This window comes from Dipodomys ordii, unplaced genomic scaffold, assembly GCF_000151885.1.
Source record: "Dipodomys ordii isolate 6190 unplaced genomic scaffold, Dord_2.0 Scaffold21, whole genome shotgun sequence".
Lineage (NCBI taxonomy): Eukaryota > Metazoa > Chordata > Mammalia > Rodentia > Heteromyidae > Dipodomys > Dipodomys ordii.
The window spans coordinates 8948395-8975152 of record NW_012267237.1 but is presented as its reverse complement, the minus strand read 5'-3'; the positions used below and the strand labels follow the sequence as shown (position 1 = coordinate 8975152).

The window sequence follows — 26758 nt, the reverse complement described above, 5'->3', positions numbered from 1 at the left end:
CCCACCCCTCCCCTACCCATTCCGTTCCTCACTCTTCTTAATTTTGTAGGATATACATTAGATTCTTTACTACATCTTCTGCCTCTTCTCCTGGTCGTTCATCTACTCCTTTCCTTGTGACCCCTCTCCACCCCTTTTGAGTACCTGCTTCCTGGTGTTTTATTTTGCTGAGCTTTGAGTTTTGCCTTTCAAAGGATTTACACTATTTGAGATCTTCCTTGAATCTACTGTATTTCAGATGAGCGCTAGACGGCTATTTATTTATTTATTTTGTTGATCAGGGGGCTTGAACTCTGGGCCTGCGCGCTGTCCCTGAGCTCTTTTGCTAAAGGATATTGTTCTCCCACTTTGAGCGACAGTGCCTCTTTTGGTGTTCTGGTAGTTAATTGGAGATAAGAGTCTCATGGACTTTCCTGTCAGGACTGGCTTTAAACTGTGATCCTCAGATCTCAGCTTCCTGAGTAGCTAGGATTACAGGCCTGATCCACCAGCACCTGGCTATTTATTCATTTATTTATTCATTTTTTTCATGAATTAAAGGGCCAGGGATACAGCTTGGGTAATAATAATAATGTGTAATTATAGATGTCTGCATGTGGTCTATGGTCTATTTTAGTTTTTTTTTTTTTTTGCTAGTCATGGGGATTGAACTCTGGTCCTGGACACTGTTCCTCAGCTCTTCAGCTCAAGGCTAATGCTCTACCACTTGAGCTTTTTCTGCTTATGTGGTGCTGAGGAATCAAACCCAGGGCCTCATGCATGCAAAGCAAGTATTCTACCATTGAGCCACCTTCCCAGCCCTTATTTTCGTTCTTAAGAGAGTTAAGTTTCCTCTTTTGTTGAAACAGTTTCTGTTTGTTACTTCAGAGTTATGATTACAATCAGAGGTTAGCCTGAGCAGACTACCAGGCAGTCTGACATCTGGATTCCAGAGACAGGGCTGCAGCTTGGAAACCTTAGGAACAGAGGGTATCAGGACATCTTTTGGTTCTGATGTTCCTTTGTTCCCAGCTCACTGTAGCCCAGCCATCCTGAGCACTGTGAGCGCTATGAACTCCTGAGATCAGAGCACAGAATGAACCCCAGCTCCAGCTCCCTGGGGAAGGGTTTGGGCTGTCTGGTTCTAATGTGGTGCATAGTCCAGAACCGACCATCTGCGGGATCTTAAGGAAATGTTTGTTATTAAGATGGGGAAACATAGAACTTGATTTTTAAGTATTAACTACATAAGATGGGAAGTCAAGTTGACAGATGTGTTACAAAATTAATATGCAGAAGTCTTTTCATCTTAGAGAGGTGCAAGTAGACCGTTCAATTATGAGAGGAAAACAGGCATTCTATTACTACGGTCTCTGAATTTTTTTTGTATGTGAGCTAAATAAGTACACATCAAGTCAAACTGAGTTGTAAGTTATCTCTGGAGGAGTGAGTGCAAAGCAGAAGGAATTCTAACAAAGATACATACTTCTATGTTCCAGACACGTAAGCGGGGGTTCTTATTACTCTTCTTTTACAGAGCAGTAACGAGGCACAATGCGAAGTCACCTGCCCAAAGTCACAGAGATGACAGGTGGTAGAGTTAGGGCCAAACACAGGCTGTGTGGCTTGAGAACGCCAGGTCTGGACCACCACATCCTGCTCCACATCTCACTGATGGCAAGAGGCAGTGATTACAGAAGTGAAGGACTTACATACTCAGAGCATGCAGTGGGTTCTGATCTCAAGCTGTTGAACATGGACACACAGTTGTAGATCTGCACTCTGTGTTCTACAGTCCATTTGTCAAATCTCTGTCAGCGTTACCTTAGGGTCTTCAGCTCATGGGAGGCATTGGTGGCTTGCATGTGGAATGTTGTTAGATGGCGAGCTCCTTGAAAACAGGAATTGTATTTTCTTATTTCCTAATATGAAGGTGAAGGTTTTATGGTTAAGTATATTTACTATTCAATAGTGCTATGTTAGGATTCCTGGCTGTGGGTTATGGATACAGAAAGATGTGTGCCCTTGAAGTCACTTTGCCCTTGAAACTCATCATCAGATAGAAAATGGTGACATGACTGAAGTGGGAGCCGTTGTTATCTGCTCTCGCACTACTAGGATAGAGACAAACAATTGGGGAAGAGAACTGTCACTCAAAAGGCTCACAGTCTTTACTATTTGGTCCTTCATAGAGACCCTGTTGTAGGGTAGATCCCCCTGTCCCCATTTATGGCTGGGCAGGTGGCAAGCCTCATGAAGTTTTCCAGACTCTTGAACAGTCATCCAGTCCCCTTTGCAAACACTGAGCATCACTTCATGGAGGCCAGCCTTCTCCAAAATTTACTGAGCGCATAAGGACCTCTCAGCGTTCTCCTGATGTCAGATGCAGAGGTCCCAGGCCTGCATCCATGATTAGATCTGATGCTATACAGATGGAGCCTGCCACACTGGCACTTCTACCACTCCTTGGCTTTCAAGAGCCATTTATTTCCTGCTCCAGGCATTTCTTTTTCTGTTAAGCTCATTAATGTTTGATGTTGTAGTTTTCTCGCCATTAGATATGTTCCTACAGAATGAAGAGCTCTTTCTTCTTATTATGGAGTAGAAAATTTCCAGTGTTTCCAGGCTTGTTGGTGCAGACCTGTAATTCCTGCACTTGGAAAGATCATGAGTTCAAAGCCACGTGGGTACAAACACGTGTCTCCAAACAAACAAACAAACAACAAAGCAACAAAAACAAGTGAACAGCGAAAACTCAAACAAAAAGAGAATTGGAAATGTTAACTTGTTGCTCACAACCCTGTTTTATTCTGCTTCAGCATGAGTTACAGAAGTTCATGGATGCTACATTTGAAAAGATTCAAAACACCAATCAAGCTCTAAGCATGTTGAAGAAATTTGAAAGGTAAAAAAATTGAAATATTTCCCCAAGTTCCATTTTTAATATGGACATAGTCTACCTTTCCTTATCATTGCTCTTATTAGAATTTTGTACTCAAATGGAAAGAAAAGTCTCATTCTTAAATTTTTTAAAAGACTAAGGAGGATTAATTCTACGGAGGATTAGGGATTTGCTTTATTTTTGCAAATGGAGAATACTCTTAGCTTTGAAGTACTTTGTGGCTGCCTACACTAATATTGTCTAATGTTTAAATAAATTGAAAAAAATTCCCACATTCTAAGGACAGATTTTATTTTGATTCTTTTTTTTTTCCTATTGGTCATGGCCTTGAACTCATGGCCTGGGTGCTATCCCTTAGCTTTTTGTTCAAGGCTAGCACTCTACCATTTTGGGCCACTGAGGTGGTTAATTGGAGTCAAAAGTCTCATGGACTTTCCTGCCCAGACTGGCTTTGAACCAGGATCCTCAGATCTCAACCTCCTGAGGTTCTATGATTATAGGTGTGAGGCACCAGTGACTGGCTTATTGTGATTCTTTTAATACATGGTACAGCGGTCACCTTTTTGTTTTCATTAACATATGTTTAAATGTTAAAATGCTAATGAATTAGATTAGTGAATATCATGCCATTAACCCAGGCCTTTTTACTTTGCTGTGTTTAATCAGCTTGAATATTCCTAACCTTGGAATTGATGACAAATACCGACTGATCCTGGAAAATTATGGGACTGACATTGATATGATTGCAAAACTGTATACAAAGCAGAAATGTGACCCTCCTCTGGCTCGAGACCAGCCTCCCATTGCTGGGAAAATCTTGTGGGCCCGCCAGCTCTTCCGCAGGATGGAGCACCCCATGCAGCTGTTTCAGCAGCACCCGTCCGTGCTGAGGACAGCCCAGGCCAAGCCCATCATCCGCATGTACAACAGGACAGCCAAGATCCTCCTGGAGTTTGAAGTCCTGTACCACAGGGCCTGGCTTCAACAGGTGAATGGATTTTCTTGAGGTGCCCTGGTCCAAATAATGGGAACCCATTTGACAGCAAAATTCCTATGGAAAGCTGGATTTATGAGTAGTTTTGTAAATCACTTGGAATTTAAGTAATCTAAGAGTTGTATTTCTTGAAGAAAATAATGATTAGTGTTGAGAAGCAACCATACACCTAGTGACAAACCTAGTTTTACTTAATTAAAAAAACCTCTCAGTACACCAGGTAGCTCACATGTATAATCCTAGATACCCACGAGGCTGAGATCTGAGGATTGCAGTTGGAAGCCACCTCAGGAAGGAAAGTCTGTGAGACTCTCATCTCCAATAAACTACCAAAAAGAACCAGAAGCAGAGCTGTGGCTCAAGTGGCAGAGCACTAGCCTTGAGCAAAAGCAGCTCAGGAACAGCTCCTAAACCCTGAGTTCAAGCTCCAGGACTGGCACATACACACAAACAAAACAAAACAAAACAGAAATAACTCCTAAGTGAAAAAAAAATCTTTCATTGTTCTGGATCAGGTAATTTATGTCTGGAATCCTAGCTACTCAGGAGGTTGAGATTTTAGGATTGTGGTTCAAAACCAGCCCAGGAAGGAAAGTTCATGAGATTCTAATCTCCAAAATAATTAGCAAAAATCCAGAAGTGGAGCTGTGGCTCAGGCAGCAGAGTGCTAGCCTTGTGCAAAAATGTTAAGGGACAGTACCCAGGTCCTGAGTTCTGATGTGTGTGCACACGTGTGTCCCCTTTCCCCGTCCCTGCATACACACACATGCCTTGCATTCTTCATTTCCCCACCTTATTTGTTAGAATTTCTTTTTAAAATTTAGTAAGATCTTGAGCAAGGCTCAGTAGTAGAGTGCTAAGCTAACAAGCATTAATTAGGCTCTGGGTTTGAGCTCCAGAACTGGAAAAATAAATCAGTAAGATCCTGAATGCATTACTAAACTCCACTACTCTGTTAAACAAAATCATTTTCTTTGACTGAAGTAGTGATTAATCAAATTATACTCCCTGATAGCCATATTTCTTTGTAGACTACAAGAAATGATGTCCTTGTAGTTGTATACATTGCATTTCTAGATAAGTGAAAGCAGTCTGAGAAACTTTTATTAGGAAAAATAATTGAGTATGCATAAAGGTATTATGGAGATTAAATGGATTTTAGGAGGTCATTTTATGGCTGTGTCCATTTACCTTTCATGTGAAGGGCACAGGAATGAATTTTGGTTTTATGAATTGTCTGTGCAACATCACTATCAAAAACCTGAAAGCTATTTTCTGATCAGGAATTTAGAAAAAGAGTGAGCAAGCCAAGTAATAATAATAATTATTATTGTGTTTTGGTGTTGCTGATTGAATCTAGGGTATTGAGCATACCGAGTAAGGATTCTGCCATTTAGCTACATTCCTGGCTTCCTGATTTTTCTGAAATGTCTGAGCCGTACACTGTGTCTTTATAAAACTTCTTGATAGTAACACTGTTGATTCCTCCCGACAGATTGAAGAAATTCACATCGGTCTCGAGGCTTCTTTATTGGTGAGGGCGCCAGGCACAGGGGAATTGTTTGTCAACTTTGATCCTCAGATACTAATCTTATTTCGAGAAACAGAGTGCATGTTACAGATGGGGCTGCCAATCTCACCGCTGGCCGCCTCCCTCTTCCAGAGGCGGGACACATACAAAAAGAACTTCAGTAACATGAAGGTATAGCACTTTCATCTTTTTCTCTTTCCTGATTAACTCTGGAGTTCATTTGAAAAGTTAGTGGTATATCGTATCAGCAGATCGAACGTGCCCAGCATGACTGGAGTAAAGGGTGAGGGGCCGGGCCAGGGACCAGGCTGCCCAGCTGGCTTGGGCCAGGCTGGACAGATCTCACAGGCCAAGGTTTGAAAGTTGGGATTTAATCTTAGATTTCAGTGGAATTTAGTTTAATTGGAGGATGTTGTGCTAGCGAAAGACACATGACCTTGATGATAAAAGCCATCCCTGTTGCTCGGTGGTCAGTGGGTTTTAGGGGGAGACCAGGTTGGGGACTGTTATACTGGTCCAGGATGGAGATGATGGTGGCTTGAGGAGAAGGGCTGCAGAGTTATCCATAGACTCAGAGTTATGCCAACAGGCAGGTCAAGAGGAAACTCAAGGAGCACTGAAGTGGAGCCACCTTGCATTGTGTAGGTTGATTTCTGAATGATCGATGGTAAGCAGGGGTCTTAGCTGTAACCTCCACTTGAGAAAATGGCCCAGGCTTGAACTAGTTTAATTTGGAAGTCAAGTGGGAAGCAGTAATATTGCAGACACCCAGTTGAGATGCTATCCATGCAGTTTGATACGTGACTCTGCAGGTCAGCGGACCAGTCAAAGTCTGCAGAATGCAGTGATATTCATTGTTCTGGATGAAAATTCTTAGGGAGTGAAAATAGAGAGAAGTAGAGGCTGTTGGATTAAGCACATGGTTGCTCTAACATCAGAAGTATGAAAAACTCTAATATGCAAATAAAATTAATTATTGGACTTTGAGGTGAGATAGGCAAGAAAAGTATCACAAAGACTGGCTGCTAGTGACAAATGCCACTGTACCGAGGTGAAATCGATGGTGCAAAGATGAGAGCGGACATAGAGTCCTGGTATTAGACATCATTTAAACTCATAGTTTAAATCATGTACTTGCTTTACATTTTTTAAAAAGTGCGACATATTTTATTTTATTTTAATTTTATTGTCAAGGTGGTGTACAGAGAGGTCACAGTTACATAAGTAAGGTAGTGAGTGAATTTCTTGTTGAACTTGTTACCCCCTCCCTCATTTTTCTCCTTCTTTCTCTCCTCCTTCACCCAAGTACACTGTTGGTGGGAGTGTAAACTTGTTCAACCACTTTGGAAATAAGCATGGAGGTTCCTCAAAAGACTCCACATAGAGCTCCCCTATGACCCAGCATTCCCACTTCTGGGCATTTACCCAAATGATCACAAATAAGGCCATACTAAAGCTACCAGCACAACTATGTTCATTGCTTTACATTTTAAATCATTTTCATGTTAATTAATTCTGTGTTGGATAGATAGAGCTGAATATGATAATGTTATTTTATAGATGAGAAAACTGTGGCTTTAAGAATTTAGTTTAGGTCTCATACGTAAGTGGCAGAATTAGAACCAGCCCCAGACTTGCAGTCTATTGCCTTCTTATTACTTCTGTTGTTAAAAAGCTAATATTGGCAACAGACAAACATTTCTCAAATGTGGACTCAGAAAGCAGTAGTCATTGTGTTGTATGAATAGTTTTTGCATGTTAGGAAAATTGCTTAGTCAATCCACATTTTTACAAAGATAAGTTTTTTTCTTAAGAAATCATATTTATACAACTATAAAATCAGTAATGATAATTTTTTCCACAAAGCTGTTATTTTAGTTCTCTGTTGCAGGAGACACACAGCTGCCAAATGTAGTGGCTTTTTTAGAAAACTAGGTGTTTTGATTAGAAGAGCTGGGAAAGTCTTAAGTGATGCACTTAACAGAGATTGTGGCTTGGAACATCTTACAAGAACTTACAGTGTGAAGGCCTCTGGCTGGTAGAATTCTTCACGTGGCTACTCAGGACTGAAGGTTCAGTGAACAAGGAGGCCACTTGGCCTTAATGGCAGCCGGGCATGTCCCAAAGAGTCCATTCTGTTGTATCCTGTTGGGCTTCATGAGCCCACTGGAGGATACACCCAGACTCATGAAAGGAGCGAAGCAAGGAATGTTTCAAATCCATCACAGCTGCAAATAGCAATTTGATGAAGCAGATTTTTATCTGGCTGACATCTTGAAAGAGTTAAAGGCTCCTGCTCAACACAGGCAGATGTGGAGAGCAGATGTACTGGCATGTTTTGGGGGAAGGGCATTTAAATTCCCCCAGAGTAGCAGGGTTTCCAGGCTTCTATCATTATTATGCTAACGTAGCTGAGAGTTTGTTTTCTGTAGCTCTTCCTTGGGAGACAGTGGAAACTAGAGAGACCAGTGGGCTGGGTGATGGCGAGGAGTATGGATTTCAAAACCAATTTTATGTGGAGTCAAAGCCATTTCCTTGGGTAAATTACTTTGCCTCTAAGTTTCCGTTTCTCATTTGTGAAAAAGGATGAATAAAAGCTACTGGGGTTAAAGGATTAAAGGTGAGAAGTAGAAAGACTGCTGGAGGCAGACTCCATGAACCCTCTCTCAGATAGAATAAATGATGGATTTTGAGGAACAGGTGAGCAGGGGCTAAAAGCTTTTGGAAATGTATATATAGCTATCAATAGATTCACCAAATTTAGACTTTTCTAAAAGGGCTTTTATGGAAATGGAAATGGCATTATAGAAATTGTAGAAAAGTAGTATATGAAGAAAGGATTATGGAGCTCATTTCTGAAACATTAGGCTCCACAAAAGTCTCAAAATCTTTCTTAAATCTTTATGGCAGCTCTCTCAGGATCACCAATATTAATTGTGACTGTTCAAGAGGGGAGATAATTGTCTATAGTATTGGTCAGAATTCTCCATTGAGGGATTTTTTTTGTTATGGAATGTCTTGGACTTAGTACTTCAAAGAAAATATTCTGAGAAACACTGATCTAGTATCAAAAGTAGTGCCACTAATTACATTGTAAATATAGGTTTAAAAATATTTGTACTTCCCAAACCTATTAGAGTTCCTTCAAAGGTAGGCTAAAAATACCATTAGGCTTATTTAAAAAATTGTAACCTGTGGATGAAATAGTGACATAATTCAACATCAGATAGCAGGGAAATTTCAAAGGAAAACCAAAATCACAACTTTCAGTGCTCCTTTCTGATACCAACTGATGTATGAGTTAGACAAATATGTTGATTATCTCTATGTCCTATCTGTTCTTTCAAGGACATTGAACAAAACAGATGGAATCCTTGTCCTTGTGGAATTTATATAGATACTCCTGGGTGGAGTTATGGATTAGTATCCCAGAATGTCTTTCTCATACCTGTGAAGCAAGACTGATAGGAACAACTTAGAAGACAGAAATGATTTTAGCTCATGATCTTAGATGTTTCAGGCACTGGGGCTGGCTCCGTTGCTTCTGGAGCTGTGGTGAGGTAGGAAGTATGTGGAGGGGGCGGCTGTTTTGCTCATGATGGGAAGGAGGCAGGGACACCAACGCCAGAGAAGCTCCAGTGAAAATACAGCTCCAGCAGCTGACTTCTTCTGATTCAGCTCTACCTCACCACCTGACAATCTATTGAAATTTTGAATCCATCAATGAATTAAACTATTGATTAATTTAGAGCCTTTGTAACCTAATCCAATCAAATTGATAGTCAAAATGAGCCATCATGGGTTTATGTCTTAAACTCATTATAAGTTGAAAATATTTTCAGTTTAAAAATGCATTTTATAGTCCAACTTGCTGAACATCATGGTTGAGCCTAGATTACCTAAAATGTGCCTAGAACACTTTCACTAAGACTTACTTGGACAAAATAATCTAACACTAAATCTATTTTAAAATAAAGCATTGAAATTCATGTAGTTAATTGGATGGTTTATATGTAGAGAGAGAATATATCTACAATATATATTTAATTTATACTTATATAAACATATTTATATACTTATGAAATATAATGTATTTATTTATATATTATATGTAATTTATTATGTATATGTTGTTTTCCCTCATGATTGCCTGGCTGTCTAGGACTATGGCTCATTTGCCCCTCCTCGCATCTGAAAAACAATATTACAACGCCTATTACTAGCCTAGAAAAAGATCAAAATTTAAAAATTTGAAGTACAGGGCACTGGAGATTTAGCTCAGAGGAAGAGCACTGGCAAATGTAAGGTCCTGAGTCCCCAGCTCTGCAAAAACAAAACAAAATGAAACAACGAAAATCTTCAGAGTTCAGGTTGCTACTGAATGCCGTCTACACAATTATAAATTGGACTGTTGTAAGTCAGGCACTATTTGAGTAATGTAGAAAATTATGGAATTGTAACTTGGTTGTATAACTACTTAATAATAAAAAAAGGAAATAAGCAGTGAGCATTGAAAAAAGGCAAATGATGTTTAATGTGTTGGAATAAAGCCATAGAAAAAAATAAGATAGGGCTGAGAGTGTATGAGTGGGCTTTGGTGATGATTTATAATCTCAAATTATCAGGATACGCCTAGTTGAGAAAGTAGTCCAAATAATCCTTTGAAAGAAATGCAAAGGCTGTAAGGCTGAGGATCAGCACGGAAGATAGGGCAGGAGCAAGTAGAAAAGAAATGCGAAGGCTGTAAGGCTGAGGATCAGCACGGAAGATAGGGCAGGAGCAAGTAGAAAAGGGGAAGAGTAGTCAGAGATGATGAGATTGGAGACATAATGACTCACCGCACAGTGAGCAGGTCTTTGTAGAGCAGTATAAACACCTGTAGCCCTGAATTAGATGTAACCATGTGACCATGGAAGCAGAAGAGTAACTTGAAAGTCTCCTCTTGGAGCTAATTGAACCTCTTTGTGGGAGGAAGCAGGGAGACTGTAGGCCCTTCCAGTAATGAGGGTGAGTCATTGGTGGTGGTGGTGGTGGTGTGAGTGGATGTGCTGGGCAGATCTGATATCCTGATGGATTGTGCATGGAAGAAGAATCAGAGATGATTCTGTTCAGGTTTTGTCAAGTGGACTGGAAGGATGGAGTTGCTGTGAGATGAATTAGATAAGGCTGTGGATAGAGACGTTTTGGGGAGGAACAAGCTTTGAGTTTGGCATTGTTAAGATTGAAGGCATCTGTTAGAATCCAGTGGAGACACTCAGTTGGCTGTTACTATGTGTGTATCTGGAGCTCAAGGGTGAGAGCTACACTGGAGAGGTAAAATTCTTTGTTTTTGGCATATGGACAATATTTAATGTTATTTAAAGGCACTTGTTGAAATCAGCACTGTCTTCTGACTCTCCCTGTGCGGTTGGGTCTTGTATCAAGACCAGCAATGGGCACTGGTGACCCAGAAGCCATTCATGGTAAGTGTGGAGATGCTCAGAGGAGCAAAAGGTATGTTGCTTCAGCCTAGAGCATTGAATGAAGCTAACAATAGACCAGCTAAGGTGCTGATACTGACTTCCCATGGTTCAGAAAAATACCTTCAAGACTTTTCTCCCCTTTCAGGCTGAGTAAGGACAGGGAAGCTCTGATTCTTACGTTCTTCCTCAGTCATCATTTATTGAATTAGGTATTTGTCATTATAGATAGGCTTGTTGTCATCTGTTCTTATATTATTTCTAGAGAGAGAGCCCCACAGTTTGTCTCTAAACAAAAACAATCTTTTATGTAAACAGGATACTAGTTGACATAAAAAAATGAGAGATTAGTTGAATTTTTAACCTCATTTTATTGTAGATGATGCTGGCCGAGTACCAGCGAGTGAAGTCCAAAGTGCCTCCCACACTTGAGCAGCTGATGTCACCACACTTGGCTAAGGTGAACGAAGTTCTTCAGCCCGGCCTGGCTGCCCTGACCTGGGCATCACTGAATATTGAGACGTACTTAGAAAACTCTTTTGCAAAGATCAGTGAGTCTGTCTAGATGTTTTATTTCATGGTCTTTAAAGTCTGTGTCCTTCATATGTATTGCATCATTTCTTATTAATATGGTGATATAACCAATGAACTGAAAAAAATATGATTCTTCAGCTGTTCCAGAAGGAATGATAGACACCAGCCATGCGAATTTAGTAATTTCCTGGAAACTATACATGTTCACCTTTTAATTTTATCCTGTGAGGATAACCACATATTTTCAGTTATTCTTAAAGTTGGACATTAGAATTTGAAGAATCTTTAGTTATTCAACTTCCTGTACTGATTGCATTTGAAATTTCTCCTTCCCCTATTCTTCTTCCTCCTCCTCCCCTCTCCTTCCCCTGCTTCCTCCTATTCTTCCTCCTCATTCTGTTCCTTAATCCTCCTCTTTTTTCCTCCTCTCTTTGTAGGGTAGAGATCACACATCTTAGGCCGGGTCTCTACCACTGAGTTTTACTGCCAGTCCTATTAGTGCATTTTGGGGCCCCTAAGAATGTGCTAGAGTGTTGAACATCAGGAATGTAAATGGGAACATTGTAATAATTATTTTTCCTTAGTGAGCGACACATTACTTCTTAAAGCATGTGTGAGGAGGTGTGTCCCCTATTTGATTTTCTGGAATGTGTACAGATAAACTGCAAAGGACTCTGGACTCAGATGTCTGAGAATACATTAAGTAGTTAGATGTTAGCTTTCCAGGGGATGTTTTTAGAGCCTTTCATATGCTAGCATGCTACGGGTCTTTAAAAGAGCTCTTGCATGAAACATTTCCATAGTTCCTTGGCTGCCTTCTAGAAGATGTTAACCCCTGACAGACCTTCTTTTGGTAGGCAAGGGTATGGGTTCACAGTGGTTTGGGTATGCAGGGGTGTGGGTACATGTGGGTATAAGTACACAGGGGTATGGGTACACAGGGGTATAGGTACACAGGGGTATGGGTACACAGGGTATGGGTACACAGGGGTATGGGGTACCTAGGGGTTTGGGTACACAGGCATATGGGTACACAGGGGTATGGGGTACATAGGGATATGGACACATAGAAGTATGGGGTACACAGGGGGTATAGGGTTTACAGTTTGGTACATGATACTGATAGATTTTTTTCCCCCTTATTTTGAACTCTATGTCATTTATCTTCTCTTCGTGACCAAGCTCTGCCTACTTTTTATAGCCAGGGAAAATCCTCTACTGTTACCCCATTCTCTCCGCTCTACCTCATGTGACCACCTTTTCCTGTGGCTTCCATTGTGTTTACAGCTGGGACCAGAGGCGCTGTGTTTCAGATGCTTTCTAATGGTTTAGTCAAATTGACTATGAAAGAATTAAAAATTAGGATGTTTCTCATACTTCTTTCTCAATGAGTCTGATGTAGTAGATACTCACATACTTGTGGATTAACAAACCCCAGTCTAACTCCTCAATGTCATCACCTCTTTCTGTTTCCTGGATCATCTAGATGCCTCCTAGGATATCTCCTTTTTATTCTCATTTGTTTTCTCTCTCTCTTTCTGGCTAGTGATTATGTGTGGAAATAGGACCTAGATTATTTGAAACCTTAATTGTCAAGAGCTTCTCAGTACGTGTATTACTGCACCGTTTGAATAACTTAGGGCTCAGAACTATAGCTATTTAATATCCCAGTTGCTGTTTGCTCGAGAATATATGCAAAATGCTTGGTTGAGGGTGGGGGGTAGAGTGAGGTATTATATTGTTGGATACTCCTTCCCTTTGTTCTCCTTGATAGATTGGAATCTAGATTCAAATACAAACTGCAATGGGCTTTGGATCTGGCCAAAGTGTATCATTCCACTATTACTACACTCTGAAGGTGCAATAACACAAAATGTATTATTAGGCAACCATAGGACCATAGTGCTATACAAAATTGTAGAAGCAATCTTAAGCAGGACCCTGAATTAAAAGGTTGCAAAGCTAAGATCCAGAGATGCTAAATGTCACATCTTGTCATACAGATACAAATAGCCAAGATGAGTTCAGTCCAGTTCCCTTGATTTTGCAGCCCATATTCTTTCCAAAGTACATCTCCCCAGGAAATAAAATAAGAGAAAATTGGCTAAAAGTCTCTAAGGAGGCATTTATAAGGTTCATAAAAGCTTCATAGTAAGAGTTATCACAATCAAATTAGAACAGGCTACCAAGGCAGTCTCCAGGAATATTCTCCCTAGAGAGTTATTAGGATTAGAGTGCTAGCAATTTGGATGTTTTATTAGAATGCTAGCTGGTGAACAAGAAGATAGTTTCTAAAGAAACCTCTTCTTAGCTCTTGTACTCTATTGTGTTTTTCTTTTTGCAATTTAAATAAAGGAACTAAAGTAGAACCAAAATTAGGTTTCTTCAGGAGACAAATTATGTTAAATTTCAAGAACAGTTGGATTTCTTATTGGATTAGGTGTGCCAACTTTTTACAGCTGGTTATTTGTATAATATATTGAAACAAGTATTAGTATGCTTCAAAGTGATAAAAAATTTTTCTATAGGCCTAACTTTGGACATTCTATGCATAAATATTTTTTTAAAATGCTGCTTCAACAAGTTGAGACAAACTAAATGGCTTAAAGTAATACAGTCATGGAATCTTATGGGGCAAAATCATGGTGTTGTCGGGGATAGTTTCCTTAATTTTTTCCAGCTGCTCATTGGCCTAGTAGGTGGCTAGTGGCTACCCCATCTTCAGAGCAACCAGTGTAGCATCTTCAAATCCCTTTTCACCCTGCTTTCATGGTCATCTGGCTACTCCATCTCTAATCTCCAGTTTCCAATCTCCATCTCTAGAGCTCCTTAGCACATCTGCAAAGTCCCTTCTTCTTTATGGGATGATACTCCCAGGGGATTAGGGAATGGAAGTCCTTGGGGGAACATTTGCACAATTGTTACAAATGTCCTTGAAAATGCTTTGAAGAATCTGTCAGGTGGAAATAGCAAATGAAATTTAATGTTGCTTCTCCTTTAGTTGGGAATCCTATAAATAGTTTTGTGTCTTGAGTGGCATTCTTAGTAATTATCTTAGGAATAATTGAAACTTGAAGGCATTAGGAAGTAAACATATTGATTTAATGAAGGGCTACAGCTCTGATTCATAATGCGGTTACAACACTGGCTTTTGCTGCTATGGTATCAGCCTATTATGTGAGTGTCCATTAGCCATCATCCCTACTTGTGATATAGAATTATTTCAGAGTTGGCCTTTCCATCCATGGAACTCAATGTTCAATACTACCTCAACAAATCTGAACAGGTTTGCCTTATGATGGTGGTAGAACAGAAAAATGAGAGGAAGCTCACCTGAATCGTATTTGTGGAATGTGTCCTATGGAATAGGCAGTGGGGTACATCTCAAGATGTGAGGATGGAAAGGTGAATTCCCAATGAAGATGACACGGGAGTATAGGAAGAGGGAAGGATGTTCAGGGTATAGTAGTGGTGCAGGATGAGGATTTGTTCTGTTCGTGGAGATCCACACACAGCTTCCTTAGAAAAGAGACCTAGCTAGGCAGGTGTGAGAGCTGGGGAGAAGTGAAAGGAGGCACAGCATGACACAAACAAGTGTGCAACAGCTGTAGCGCCCAGAGACATAAGAAATCGGAGAAAGATGAGTCTTGATTTAAGTACTGTTATTTAATGATATGTATGTATAGAAAAATGTTTACTTAATTTCATTAATTGATTTTCCCCCAAAGAGGACCTAGAGCTGCTGCTTGACCGGATCAATGATTTGATTGAGTTCCGTATCGCTGCTGTTCTGGAAGAGATGAGCAACACCCCTCTTTGTGAACTTCCTGGAGAGCAGCCCCTCACCTGCGATGAGTTCCTCCAGATGACCAAGGTTATTAGACTACTGATACTTTTTATTTTGTTATGATTATTATTTGCTTTTGTTTTTGTGTTGGTCCTGGGACTTGAACTGATGGCCTGGGCACTGTCCCCCAGCTATTTTTTGCTCAAGGTTAGTGCTCTACCGCTCGAGCCACAGCTATTTGGTGATAATTTGGAGGTCAGAGTCTTATAGACTTTCTTACCTGGGCTGGCTTTGAACTGTGATCTTCAGAACTCAGCCTCCCAAGTAGGTAGGATTACAGACATGAGCCACCAGGACCTGGCTAAATTATTTTTGCAGTTTGCTTTTCTATAAAGTGCATTTTTTGGAAGCGTACATTAGTTTTATCCCTTATACTTTGATCACTCTATGGTAGATGTGATCCAAATGAAGAACCTTCTGATAATAATTTGAAAAAAGAGCTGCATCTCAACAGACACTTAGATGTGTAACAATCTCTTTCTTTTAGATCAATAGGAAAGGAACACCTTTCTAATTTATCCAGATTTCATAGAGTAGAGCTGTTCAGCTGAGGGGTGGATGGTGAGCTGGTGTTAACTGATGCATAGTTGTTTTGAACAGCTCCTGGATAAGATTCTGTCTTTAAGAGTTTCTGTGGCAGAGTTTTGGAGTCATTTCTGAGATCCTTGGGAAAGACTGAACCTAAAGCTTTGTTGCATTTAAATATATTCAAATAGAATCTCACATCAGAGCTCCATTTAACTTTCCTGTTCAGCCATTCTCATGCTTTCTTTCTCCCCAAAGAGCTAATGAACAGCTCATCCTTCCTAGCAATGAAAGTGCAGAAATGCATGTGCAGTTTCTGCCCAGTGAAGCCCAATAACAAAGCCCATAGTTTTAATTGGGTTGGCCTTGTAGGCACATTCTGCTGAGCATGAAAAATCTCATATATGCACAAGAAAAGTAGGTGCTCACTTCAAACTGCATCATATACCCAAGGAGTCTAGGCACAGGGAACTACCCTCAGCAAGGAAGTAGGGAGAAACTTTCCCAGTCTAAGCTTTCTTGCATAGCCAAGGGCCAAACTAAGAACCAATATCCTTTTTAAGGATTTCAATTTCAGGCCTTCTGTCTTTCTGAATGGATGGTAAGCTTCAGTTCACTTTAACTTGTTAATAGTTGAAATGTTGGTCTACCTTTTGTTGGCTTCTCCTGACACCCCAGTAGGTATTTCTGCCTTTTTTTTTTTTTTTGGCTGATATGTTGTATGGCTTGAGCTCAGGGCCTGGGTGCTATCCCTGGGCTCTTTTGCTCAAGGATAGTGCTCTACTACTTTGAGCTACAGCTCTACTTCTGTTTATATTCTTTTATCTTGATTAGTTAATTGGAGATAAGAGTCTCCCAGGACTTTTCTGCCTGTGCTAGCTTGAACCACTATCATCAGATCTCAGCCTTCTAAGTAGCTAGGATTACTAGCTTGAGCCATTGACACCTGGACTATTTTTCCTTATTATTAATGTTGCCTGTCTATCTTAGAAATCTCGTGGTTTCATTATTGAACAGAAATGCACTTTTCAAAAATTTCAAGGTAAGTTTTAGAATAAGGTAAAAACAAAGAAGTTAACATTTTTCCATTCCAAAATTAAAACAATGGCTCTGAAATTACTGGGTCCCTATTATGCACATTAGCATAAATGTTTGCAAAATATTGCCTTATAATGTTCCAACTCTTGTTTCTGTCATGATGTTCCCATTCTTGTCTCTAATTTTATTTATTTGGGTGTGTTTTCTTCTTGTTTTCTGGTCAGGTATTCTAAGTGTTTGTCAATTTTGTTAGGTTTTTTTTCAAAGAACCAACTCTTTGTTTTGTTGATTCTATGTTTTTTTTGTCTCTAGTTCATTTATTTATGATTTAATTTTGATTATTTGTTTCCATGTGCTGGTTTGGGGTTTGGCTTGTTCCCTCTTTTTCAAGGAGCTTAAGGTACATCATTAAATTGGTGATTTGACAGCTCTCCTATTTGCTGATGTAGGCACTCAGAGCTATAAATTCTCCTCTTGAGTACTGCTTTTGTTGTGTTCTAGAGCAGCTGGTATTTTGTGTGCTCATTAAAAAAATTTATAAACATTTGAATTTCCATTATGATCTCTTCAGTGACCTACTGGTCATTCAACAATGTGTTGTTCAGTCTCCATGAGTTCGAGAATTTTCTGTGGTAGCTTTTGGTGTTGAATTTGAATATTATTCTGCTGTGGTCTGATAGGATGCAGGGTATAATTTTAGTATTTCTGAATTTGCACAGATTTTCTTTGTGACCTAAAATGTGATCTATTTTGGAGAATGTTCCATAAACTACTGGGAAGAATGTATTCTGATGCTGCTGGGTGAAATACTCTGTAGGTGTCTGTGAAGTCTAGTTGGTTAATACAATTATTTTGGTCTGAGATTCCTTTGTTGAGTTTTTACCATGATGATCTAGCCAAAGGCAACAGTGATGTGTTGAAGTCACCAACAATCAATGTGTTTGCATCTATGTGTGTTTTTAGGTTAAGTAGTATTAGTTTGATGAAGTTAGGTGTTCCAGCATTTGGTGTATAGCTATTTAGAACAGTTATATCCTACTGTAGTAGAGATCCTTTTATTAGTATGTAATGTCCTTCTTCATTTCTACTCATTAATTTTCATTTGAAGTCTATTTTATCTGATATTAGTACTGCTACTCTGGCCTGTTTGTGGGGGTCATTGGCTTGAAAGACTGCATTCTAGCCTTTCAGTTTCAGAATTTTTTTTTTTTCTGGGGGAGTGGTTGGTTGTGGGGCTTGAACTCTGGGCCTGGACACTGTCCCTGAGCACTTCAGCTCAAGGCTAGTGCTCTACCACTTGAGCCACAGCACCACTTTTGGTTTTCTGGTAGTTTACTGGAGATAAGAGTCTCATGGACTTTCCTGCCCATGCTGGTTTTGAACTGTAATCCTCAGATCTCAGCCTCCTGAGTAGCTAGGATTACAAGCATGAGCCACAGGTGCCTGGTGAATGTTTTTTTTTTTCCTGGCAAAATATGTCTCTTGAAGACAGCGGATGGATGTGTCTTGATTTTTGATGCAAGTAGTCAATCTATGTTGTTTAATTGGAGAGCTAAATCCATTAATATTGACAGTTAGAACTGAGAGATGTTTGGTAGTTCCTGACATGTTATCCACCTTCTTATGTTTTGTGCCTCATCTTTTTTTTAAAACTATATTTATCTAGTTCTCTGTTAAGGGACCTTTTCTCTGCACTATCATGTTTTTGTTGGTTTTCCATATGTAGGGCATTTTTTTCAGTATCTTCTGTAGTGCTGGTTTAGTGGAGATAAATTGTTTCAGTTTTTCCTTGTTCTAGAAAATTTTTATTTGTCCCTTAGTTATGAACGAGAGCATTGCTGGGTGCAGTATTCTCAGTTGGTAGTTGTTTGCTTTTAAGGCATAGCATAATTAATTCCAGGCTTTCTTTGCTATACTGGCCTCAGCTGAGAAATGTAGTTTTTCTGACTGGTTTTCCTTTATAAGTAATTAACCTTTTCTCTCTGACAGCTTTAAGGAACCTTTCATTAGTCTTTATTGATCCTATGTGGATTAATGTGTCGATGAGATGTTCTTTTCTGGTCTGGTGTGTTTGGAGTTCTAAAGGCTTCTTGTATCTGAAAGGGCCAATATTTTGGATGTTGGAAAGTTCTTTGCTAGAATTCTGTCAAACATGTTTCTTATACCTTTAGTTCTTCTCCTTTCTCAATACCTATCAGTCTTTTTTTTTTTTTTGTTTTGAACACTTTGTAAAATGTGTCTTTTTTATTGTGAAAATACTGTACAGAGGGGCTACAATTACACGGGCAAGATAATGAGTACATTTCTTATCAAACATTGTAGCCTCCTCCTATGTTTCCCCTACCCATCCCTTCCTATCCTCCCCCTGTCTCCCCCCCCCCATCAGTCTTATAGTAGGTCTTTCGTCTGATTGATACTTGAAGTTCAAGCTAAAGAGCTTGTTTCCTGGATTTATTCTGGATAATTGTCTCCTCTTTCTCAATAATATCTAATCTGTCTTTGATTCCTGAGACTCTGTCTTCTACGTTATCTATTTTTGCTGTCAAGACTTTCTACTTTGTTTTTTTATTTTCCTGACTTCTAATTGATCAGTTTTGATGGCTTCTATCACTTTGTGGAAGCTTTCTTTTAGGTCTTGCATGGATTCCTTTACTGTTTTACTTATTTATCTGTGTCTTCTCTCATATCCTTTAGCTGAGGGACTATTATATTTTCATTGGTCTCTCATTCCTTTATTTGGAATTTATTTAGCTTTCTGTTGACTCCATGAATTTTTTTTTAAAATTTTATTTTATTTTATTTGTGAACATACTGTACAGAGGGGTTACAATTGCATGGGCAGGATAATGTGTACATTTCTTACCAAGCATTGACTCCATGAATTTTTTAGAATAATCTTTGAGGTTCCGGGAAGATGGTGGAGAACAAGCTGGAGGCTAAATAAGCTCTTGCATAGAAAGCAGTGTTAGTGTTCCACTGAACAGTCCTAAGCCAGAGAATCACATCAAGTGTGCCATCATGGTACAGAGAGTTAGGCCAGAGAGGGAAAATCCAGGCAAGGAGACAGATCTGAGCACTTGCCAGCAGTTGCAGCGGCGGCAGCGGCCATAGCCACCATACCTGCAACACAGAGAGTCCGGGACAAAGACTCCAGACGCGGTAGGCGAGCGGATTCTACTCAACACCAGCAACAACTGACAAGGAGCAGACATCTTCATCCTGCAGTTTGCAGACCAGTGACAACCCAGGAACCAAGACTCAGCGTGAGTAGAAGCCTGACTTCCTCACTCCTTCTCAGGAAGCAAAAGAGAGAAGGCCACCCCTCCCCTCCCCACTACTGAGATCTCCATATTTGATACTGACAAAGGCCTGGCTGAGCAGCTAGCTCCAACTCAGGCCTTGGAAGAAAACAAGAGTCATTTAGCAGGTCACAGGAACCTAGCCTGACCTGCCAGGCTGAGCTCCACCCAGGGGAAAGTCACCCAGTCCGGGCTGGGCAAGCTCCACCAGCCCCAGGAATGGCTTTTATCACTGGGTAAACAGAGCCAGAGGTTGCCTGCTCCCTACAGCAGCCTTTACAATCAATTGAAATTCAGTAAACACAAACCATGAGAATCGCTCCAGGCTGGGCTCTGTGAGTGTCTCAGAAGCTAGCCCCTCAGGGAAAAGCTACTGTTTGCTGAAAGGCCTCAACTCTACCCAGAACCTAGCCTCATCAAAGTGTCTCCAAACTAGAGGAAACAGCCATCTCCCTCTTTGTGATACTCAAAGCAGATCTCCCTCCCATTGAACTAGCCTGGGAGGAGGATCACAAAATCCTGGGTAAAGCAGAGCATTTTTATGCCTGCTCAAACAAACTGACTTAAGAAACCAACCAAGCCACAGGAAAATCAAACACCACAGCAGACCAGAGACTTCAACAAGAGACTGATTACAGACATAAGGGAGATACAGGATCTTCCCATCCCCCCAAAAAAAAATCAAAGAAGTCTTTTTTGTACCTTTTAGAAAATTTTTTTCTAAAACTTTTTAAAATTTTTAACTTAAAAAAATTTGTTTTTATTAACTTTTTCAACTTTTTTTTCTTCCTCTAATAATTTTTATTTAAGGGGCATGTGTGTGTGCTTTTTTTCTTTTTAAAAATTTTTTTTGTTTAGCTCTACTGACCTTTTGATCCTTTTTTTTCTTACCTTCTCATTCTTTTCACTTTTTCTTCTCTTTCATTCTTCTTTGCATGACTTAATTGCTGTTCTGCTCATCCTCAGATATACCCATAGTCGATTATTAGACCTTATCCCCCATTGTGTACACACTTAATCCAGAAATTTATTACTCAATTCAAAACCTCTTAGACTTAAATTCCTTAATAGCAGAACTACCTCTTTATACCTATATAATATTTTAAGCATTTTTATTTTTCAGTTCTTCTTGTCTCCTTTCTATCCCTCTCCTTCTCTTATCCTATCCACCTTCTCTGAATATTATGTTTTTAAATTTACATAATTTTTAAGTGTTTCACTTTTTAATCTTTGTTTTTCTATTTTTTCTTGTCTCTTTTTCTTGCTTTCTCTTTCTTCTTTTTTTTCTCTCTCTACTATCATTCTATCCAACTTATTTCCTACTTTGAGATTAGGACTTAGTTAACTCTCCCTCTGCCTTTCCACATCCCTCTATTCCTATTTTTACCCACATCTTTCCCTAAACCTAATAACTTCTGGTTTGCCAAATTCTTCTTTGTGGCTTGTAGCCCATTAATACATAGTTGTTTGATGTTGAATAGATATATCTGTTGAACTAGATTTTATCTGCAGACTTTTGACTGTGCAACTACAGACTTTCGTTGATGTTTGCCTTAAGGTAGTGTTCTAGCACAAAACTGGTGTTACTTTCATCCCAAATGGGCAGAGCAAGCCAGAAAAACACAAGAGAAATGGCAAGTCCAGGTATCTCAACTCCCATTCATGATAATCAGGGGACAGATCACATAATGAATAATCCAGAGGAGAGTTCCCAAAAAGCTCTACAAACACTACTGGCAAACATGGTAAATGAAAAGATTGAAAACCTGGAAAGGTCTCTGTATGAGCATGGTAGGAAGAGAGAGGAGGCAAACCATGAGCGTGAGTAAGCTACTCAAAGATTGATACAGGAATTGTATGAGCAGCTTGAGAACAATCAAAGAGAAATAAATGAATGGCGTGGATGTGAGGAAGCTAATCAAAGAGTAATACAGGAATTGAGAGAGTAGGAATACACAAAGATCACTAAAGGCATTTATGGAATCCATAAACAGAGAGCTGAAAGAAGTAGGGAGACCACAAAGGGAATGCTGAATGGAACCCAACAGAAGGAATGGGAGACCAAGGAAGTCATAACCAATCAACTAAGTGATTTGAGAATAAACACTGAACACCAAATTAAGGAAGTAAAGAAGTTCATACAAGATCCAAAACAAAGCTCCAACAAAGAATTTGAAGTCATCAAAGCTGACCAACGAGAAGGAAAAGAAATAAAAAACAAAGCAGAAAGTCTTGATAGTAGGTTAGACCATGCAGAAGATTGAATTTCGGGGATTGAAGACAGCCTAGATATTATAGAGAAAGAACATACAACCATCCAAGACAAATCCAAGAAATATGATAGATCTATTCAACACTTGGAAGACACCATCAGAAGGCCTAATCTGAGGATAATGGGTGTAGAGGAGCATCTACAGACAGAAGTTAATGGTCTAGGAAATTTGTTTAACAGGATCCTAGCAGAGAACTTCCCAAACATGCAAAAAGATAGGCCTATTCAGATACAAGAAGCTTTTAGAACTCCAAATAGACCAGACCAGAACAGGACATCCCACTGCCACATTATAATCCACACAGAATCAATTCAGACTAAGGAAAAGATCCTTAAAGCTGTCAAGGAGAAAAAAATCAATCACCTATAAAGGGAAACCAATTAGAATCACCTCAGATTTCTCAGCAGAGACAATCGAAGCAAGAAGAGCCTGGAATGATGTATGCCATGCCCTAAAGACAAACAACTATCAACCAAGAATACTGTACAAAAGCTAAACTCTCCTTCATAACCGAAGGTCAAATAAAAATCTTCCATAGCAAAGAAAAATTGAAACAATATATCTCCACCAAACCATCCCTAAAAAAGATTCTTAAAAATGTCCTACACATAGAAAACCAACAAGACCACAATAAAGGCCAAGAAATCACACCCAAATTGAGAATCCAAGAACCAAAGAAAGATCCCAGTTGCCTCAGCCCCCAAGAAGGTAGATAAAATGGCAGGAACTCCCAAATACCTCTCAGTCCTATCTCTCAACATTAATGGAGTTACCTCTCCAATTAAGCGACATAGACTGTCTAGTTGGATTAAAAAGCAAGATCCTTCTATCTGCTGCCTTCAGGAGTCACACCTTGCCATAAAAACAAACACATTTTGAATGTAAAAGGCTGGAACAAAATCTACCAAGCAAACGGCCCCCATAAACAGGCAGGAATTGCAATACTAATATAAGATAAAATAGACTTCAAATTAAAATTAGTTAGAAGAGATAAAGAAGGTTGCTACATACTAATTAAGGGATCTCTCCTTCAGGAGGATATTACAATTTTAAATATCTATTCGCCAAAAACAGAACACCCCAATTTATCGAAGAAACACTACTTTCTCTCAAATCTCATATAGATCCAAAGACATTAATTGTTGGGGACTTTAACACACCACTATCCCCAGTAGATAGATCAACTTGGCAAAAACTTAAGAGAGAAACCATAGATCTAAACAACTGCACAGATCAAGTAGATTTAACAGACATCTACTGAATATTTCACCCAGCAGCATCAGAATACATGTTTTTCTCAGCAGCACATGGAACATTTTCCAAAATAGACCACATTTTAGGCCACAAAGCAAACTTGTCTAAATTCAGAAACATTGAAGTTATACCTTGCATTCTCTCAGACCACAAGCAAATAAAATTAGAACTCAACACCAAAAGCCACCAAAGAAAGTCGTGTAACACGTGGAGGCTGAAGAACACACTGCCTAGTCACAAGTGGGTCATGGAAGAGATTAGAAAGGAAATTCAAATGTTCATGATATTCAACAAAAACGAACACACAACCTCTTATCATTTATTTGCTCTCTAGTATTTTTTTCTAGCCCCTCAATACTCATGAGACTTCTCCAGACTTCATCTAAGAAATCACACCACCAAGAGACAACTGCTGCTCACTGCCTTCTCTGGGAGGGGACCAAATTCCAGCCTTTTAACCCTATTGTCGATGCCCCTTGTCAGCAGGAAGTAGCCAGAGAGAATCTGTGCCCTATTTCATGATTATTAAAAGGCTGGAATGTAAGGTCCACTCCTGGATGGTTAGCAGACTCTACCCTCCTCACAGCAAAGTCTCCACTCAGTACCTGCATTACCTAGGCAACTGGGACACCTGGAAGAGGTCACATCTGCATCCGCTGAATTCACATCTGAATTTGATGTGGCCATACCTTTCTCCACCCGTACCCTAGATAAGGCCTAGCCCAGGCCCAGACGCGCTCTCTCTGCTCTCTTTCTGCTCTTTTCTAGCTCTTTCCCCTCTCTTTTCTCTCTTTCCCAGCTCTCTCTCATTCCCAGGCCTTTCCCAGCCACATGGGGTACCAACCTTGCCTGGTCCCAGCAGGTCTACTGAATAAACCTACTCCTTACCTGAAAAAAAAAAATGAACACACAAATTGCCAGCTCCTCTGGGACACAGCAAAGGCAGTACTCAGAGGCAAGTTTATAGCTCTGAGTTCCTACATCAACCAATTGGAGAGATCTGAAGCCAACAATTTAAGGAGACATCTGAGCCTCCTTGAAAAAGAACAGCAAGGTAAACCCCAATCAAGTAGATGGAAAGAAATAATTAAAAGTAAATCATAATTAAATGAATTAGAATCCAAAAAAACCATAGAAAGAATCAACAAAACAAAGAGTTGGTTCTTCAAAAATATTAACAAAATTGACAGACCCTTAGCAAATCTTATCAGAAAAAGAAGAGAACACACCCAAATAAGTAAACTCAGAGATGAGAATGAAAACATCACCACAGAAACAACCAAGATTCACAACATTATAAGGGAACACTTTATACTAATAAGTTTGAGAACTTGGCAGAAAAGGACCTTTTCCTAGCAAATACTGACATGCCAAAACTAAACCAAGATGAGTTAAAACATCTTAACAAGCCCATATCAAGCATTGAAATAGAAACAGCAATGAGAGACTTCCCATCTAAGAAAAGCCCAGGACCAGATGGTTTTACAGCGGAATTCTACAAAGCCTTCAAAGCAGAGCTCACACCAATACTCCTCCAACTGTTAAATGAAATTGAAAGTTACTACCGAACTCATTTTGTGAAGCCATCATAACCCTCATCCCAAAACAGGCAGGGACTCATCAAAGAAAGAGAATTACAGACCCATTTCTTTGATGAACATTGATGTAAAACTTCACAACAAAATTTTGGCCAATCGACTTCAACAATTCATCCAAAAAAATCATACACCACGATCAAACAGGATTCATTTCAGGGATGCAAACCTGGTTCAATATACACAAATCAATTAATATAATTCATCACATCAGCACGAGCAAGGATAAGAATCACATGGTTATCTCAATAGATACAGAAAAAGCATTTGACAAGATCCAACACCCCTTTATGATGAAGGTTCTGGAAAAATTAGGAATCCATGGAACATTCCTCAATACAATAAAGGCTGTATATGACAAACCTACAGCCAGCATTATACTTAATGGTGAAAAACTAAGCCATTTCCTCTTAACTCAGGAATGAAACAAGGATGTCCACTCTCTTCACTTCTCTTCAAACTAGTATAAGAATGCCTAGCTACAGCAATAAGACAAGATGCGAACATAAAAGGGATACAAATAGGGAAAGAAGAAGTATAACTCTCCCTCTTTGCAGATGACATGATCTTATATTTAAAGAATCTCAGAGACTCCACTCCCAAATTACTCAAGCTGATTCAAAACTTTGGCAAAGTAGCAGGGTATAAAATTAACCCTCAAAAGTCAATGGCTTTTCTGTATGCCAACAATGAGAAAAGTGTGGCTGAAATTAGGCAAGCAACTCCATTTGTAATAGCCCCACAAAAAAATACCTAGGAATTAACTTAACCAAAGAAGTGGACCTCTATGATGAAAACTTTAAAATCTTGAAAAAGGAAATCAAAACAGAACTTAGAAAGTGGCAAAAACTCCTATGCTCCTGGATTGGAAAGATCAACATTGTGAAAATGGCAATACTTCTCAAGGCTATCTACAAATTCAGTGCGATACCTATCAAAATTCCAACCTCAATCTTCAAGGAAATAGAAGAGGCAATCCAAAAATTCATGTGGAACATTAATAGAAGACCCCAAATAGCACAAACGATCCTTAACAGTAAGAACAGTGCTGGAGGAATATCAATACCAACTTTCAAGCTCTATTACAAAGCCATAGTAATAAGAAAACAGCTTGGTACTGGCACAAGAACAGACCTCAGGACCAATGGAATAGAATTGAAAACCCAGAAATGAACCTACAGACCTATAGCCATCTAATTTTCAATAAGGGAGCTAAAAAATAGAATGGAAGAAAGACAGCCTCTTCAGTAAATGATGCTGGCAAAATTGGTTAACTACTTGCAGAAAACTAAACCTAGATCCTTATATATCACCCTGCACCAGAATCAATTCCAAATGCATTAAAGACCTTGGTGTCAAAGCAGACACTCTGAAAACATTACAGGATGGAACAGGAGAAACCCTAGGTCTCCTTGGCACAGGCTGAAATTTTCTTAATAGATACCCAGAAAAACAAGAAATCAAAGAAAGGTTGGACATGCAATCCGCATGAAATTGCAGAGCTTCTGTATGGCAAAGGACATAGCTA

General features: G+C 39.5%; 1 protein-coding gene across 1 annotated transcript in view; it reads left to right on the top strand.

Annotated features, from left to right (window-relative positions):
• The window catches only part of Dnah5 (dynein, axonemal, heavy chain 5), a 197962-nt gene that overhangs the window by 18966 nt on the left and 152238 nt on the right, over positions 1-26758 (top strand). Inside the window, exons 14-18 of the mRNA XM_013013842.1 lie at positions 2799-2884; positions 3548-3869; positions 5371-5577; positions 11245-11416; positions 15128-15273. Of these exons, the coding sequence (XP_012869296.1) occupies positions 2799-2884; positions 3548-3869; positions 5371-5577; positions 11245-11416; positions 15128-15273 (933 nt within the window). The remainder of the gene's footprint in view (positions 1-2798; positions 2885-3547; positions 3870-5370; positions 5578-11244; positions 11417-15127; positions 15274-26758) is intronic.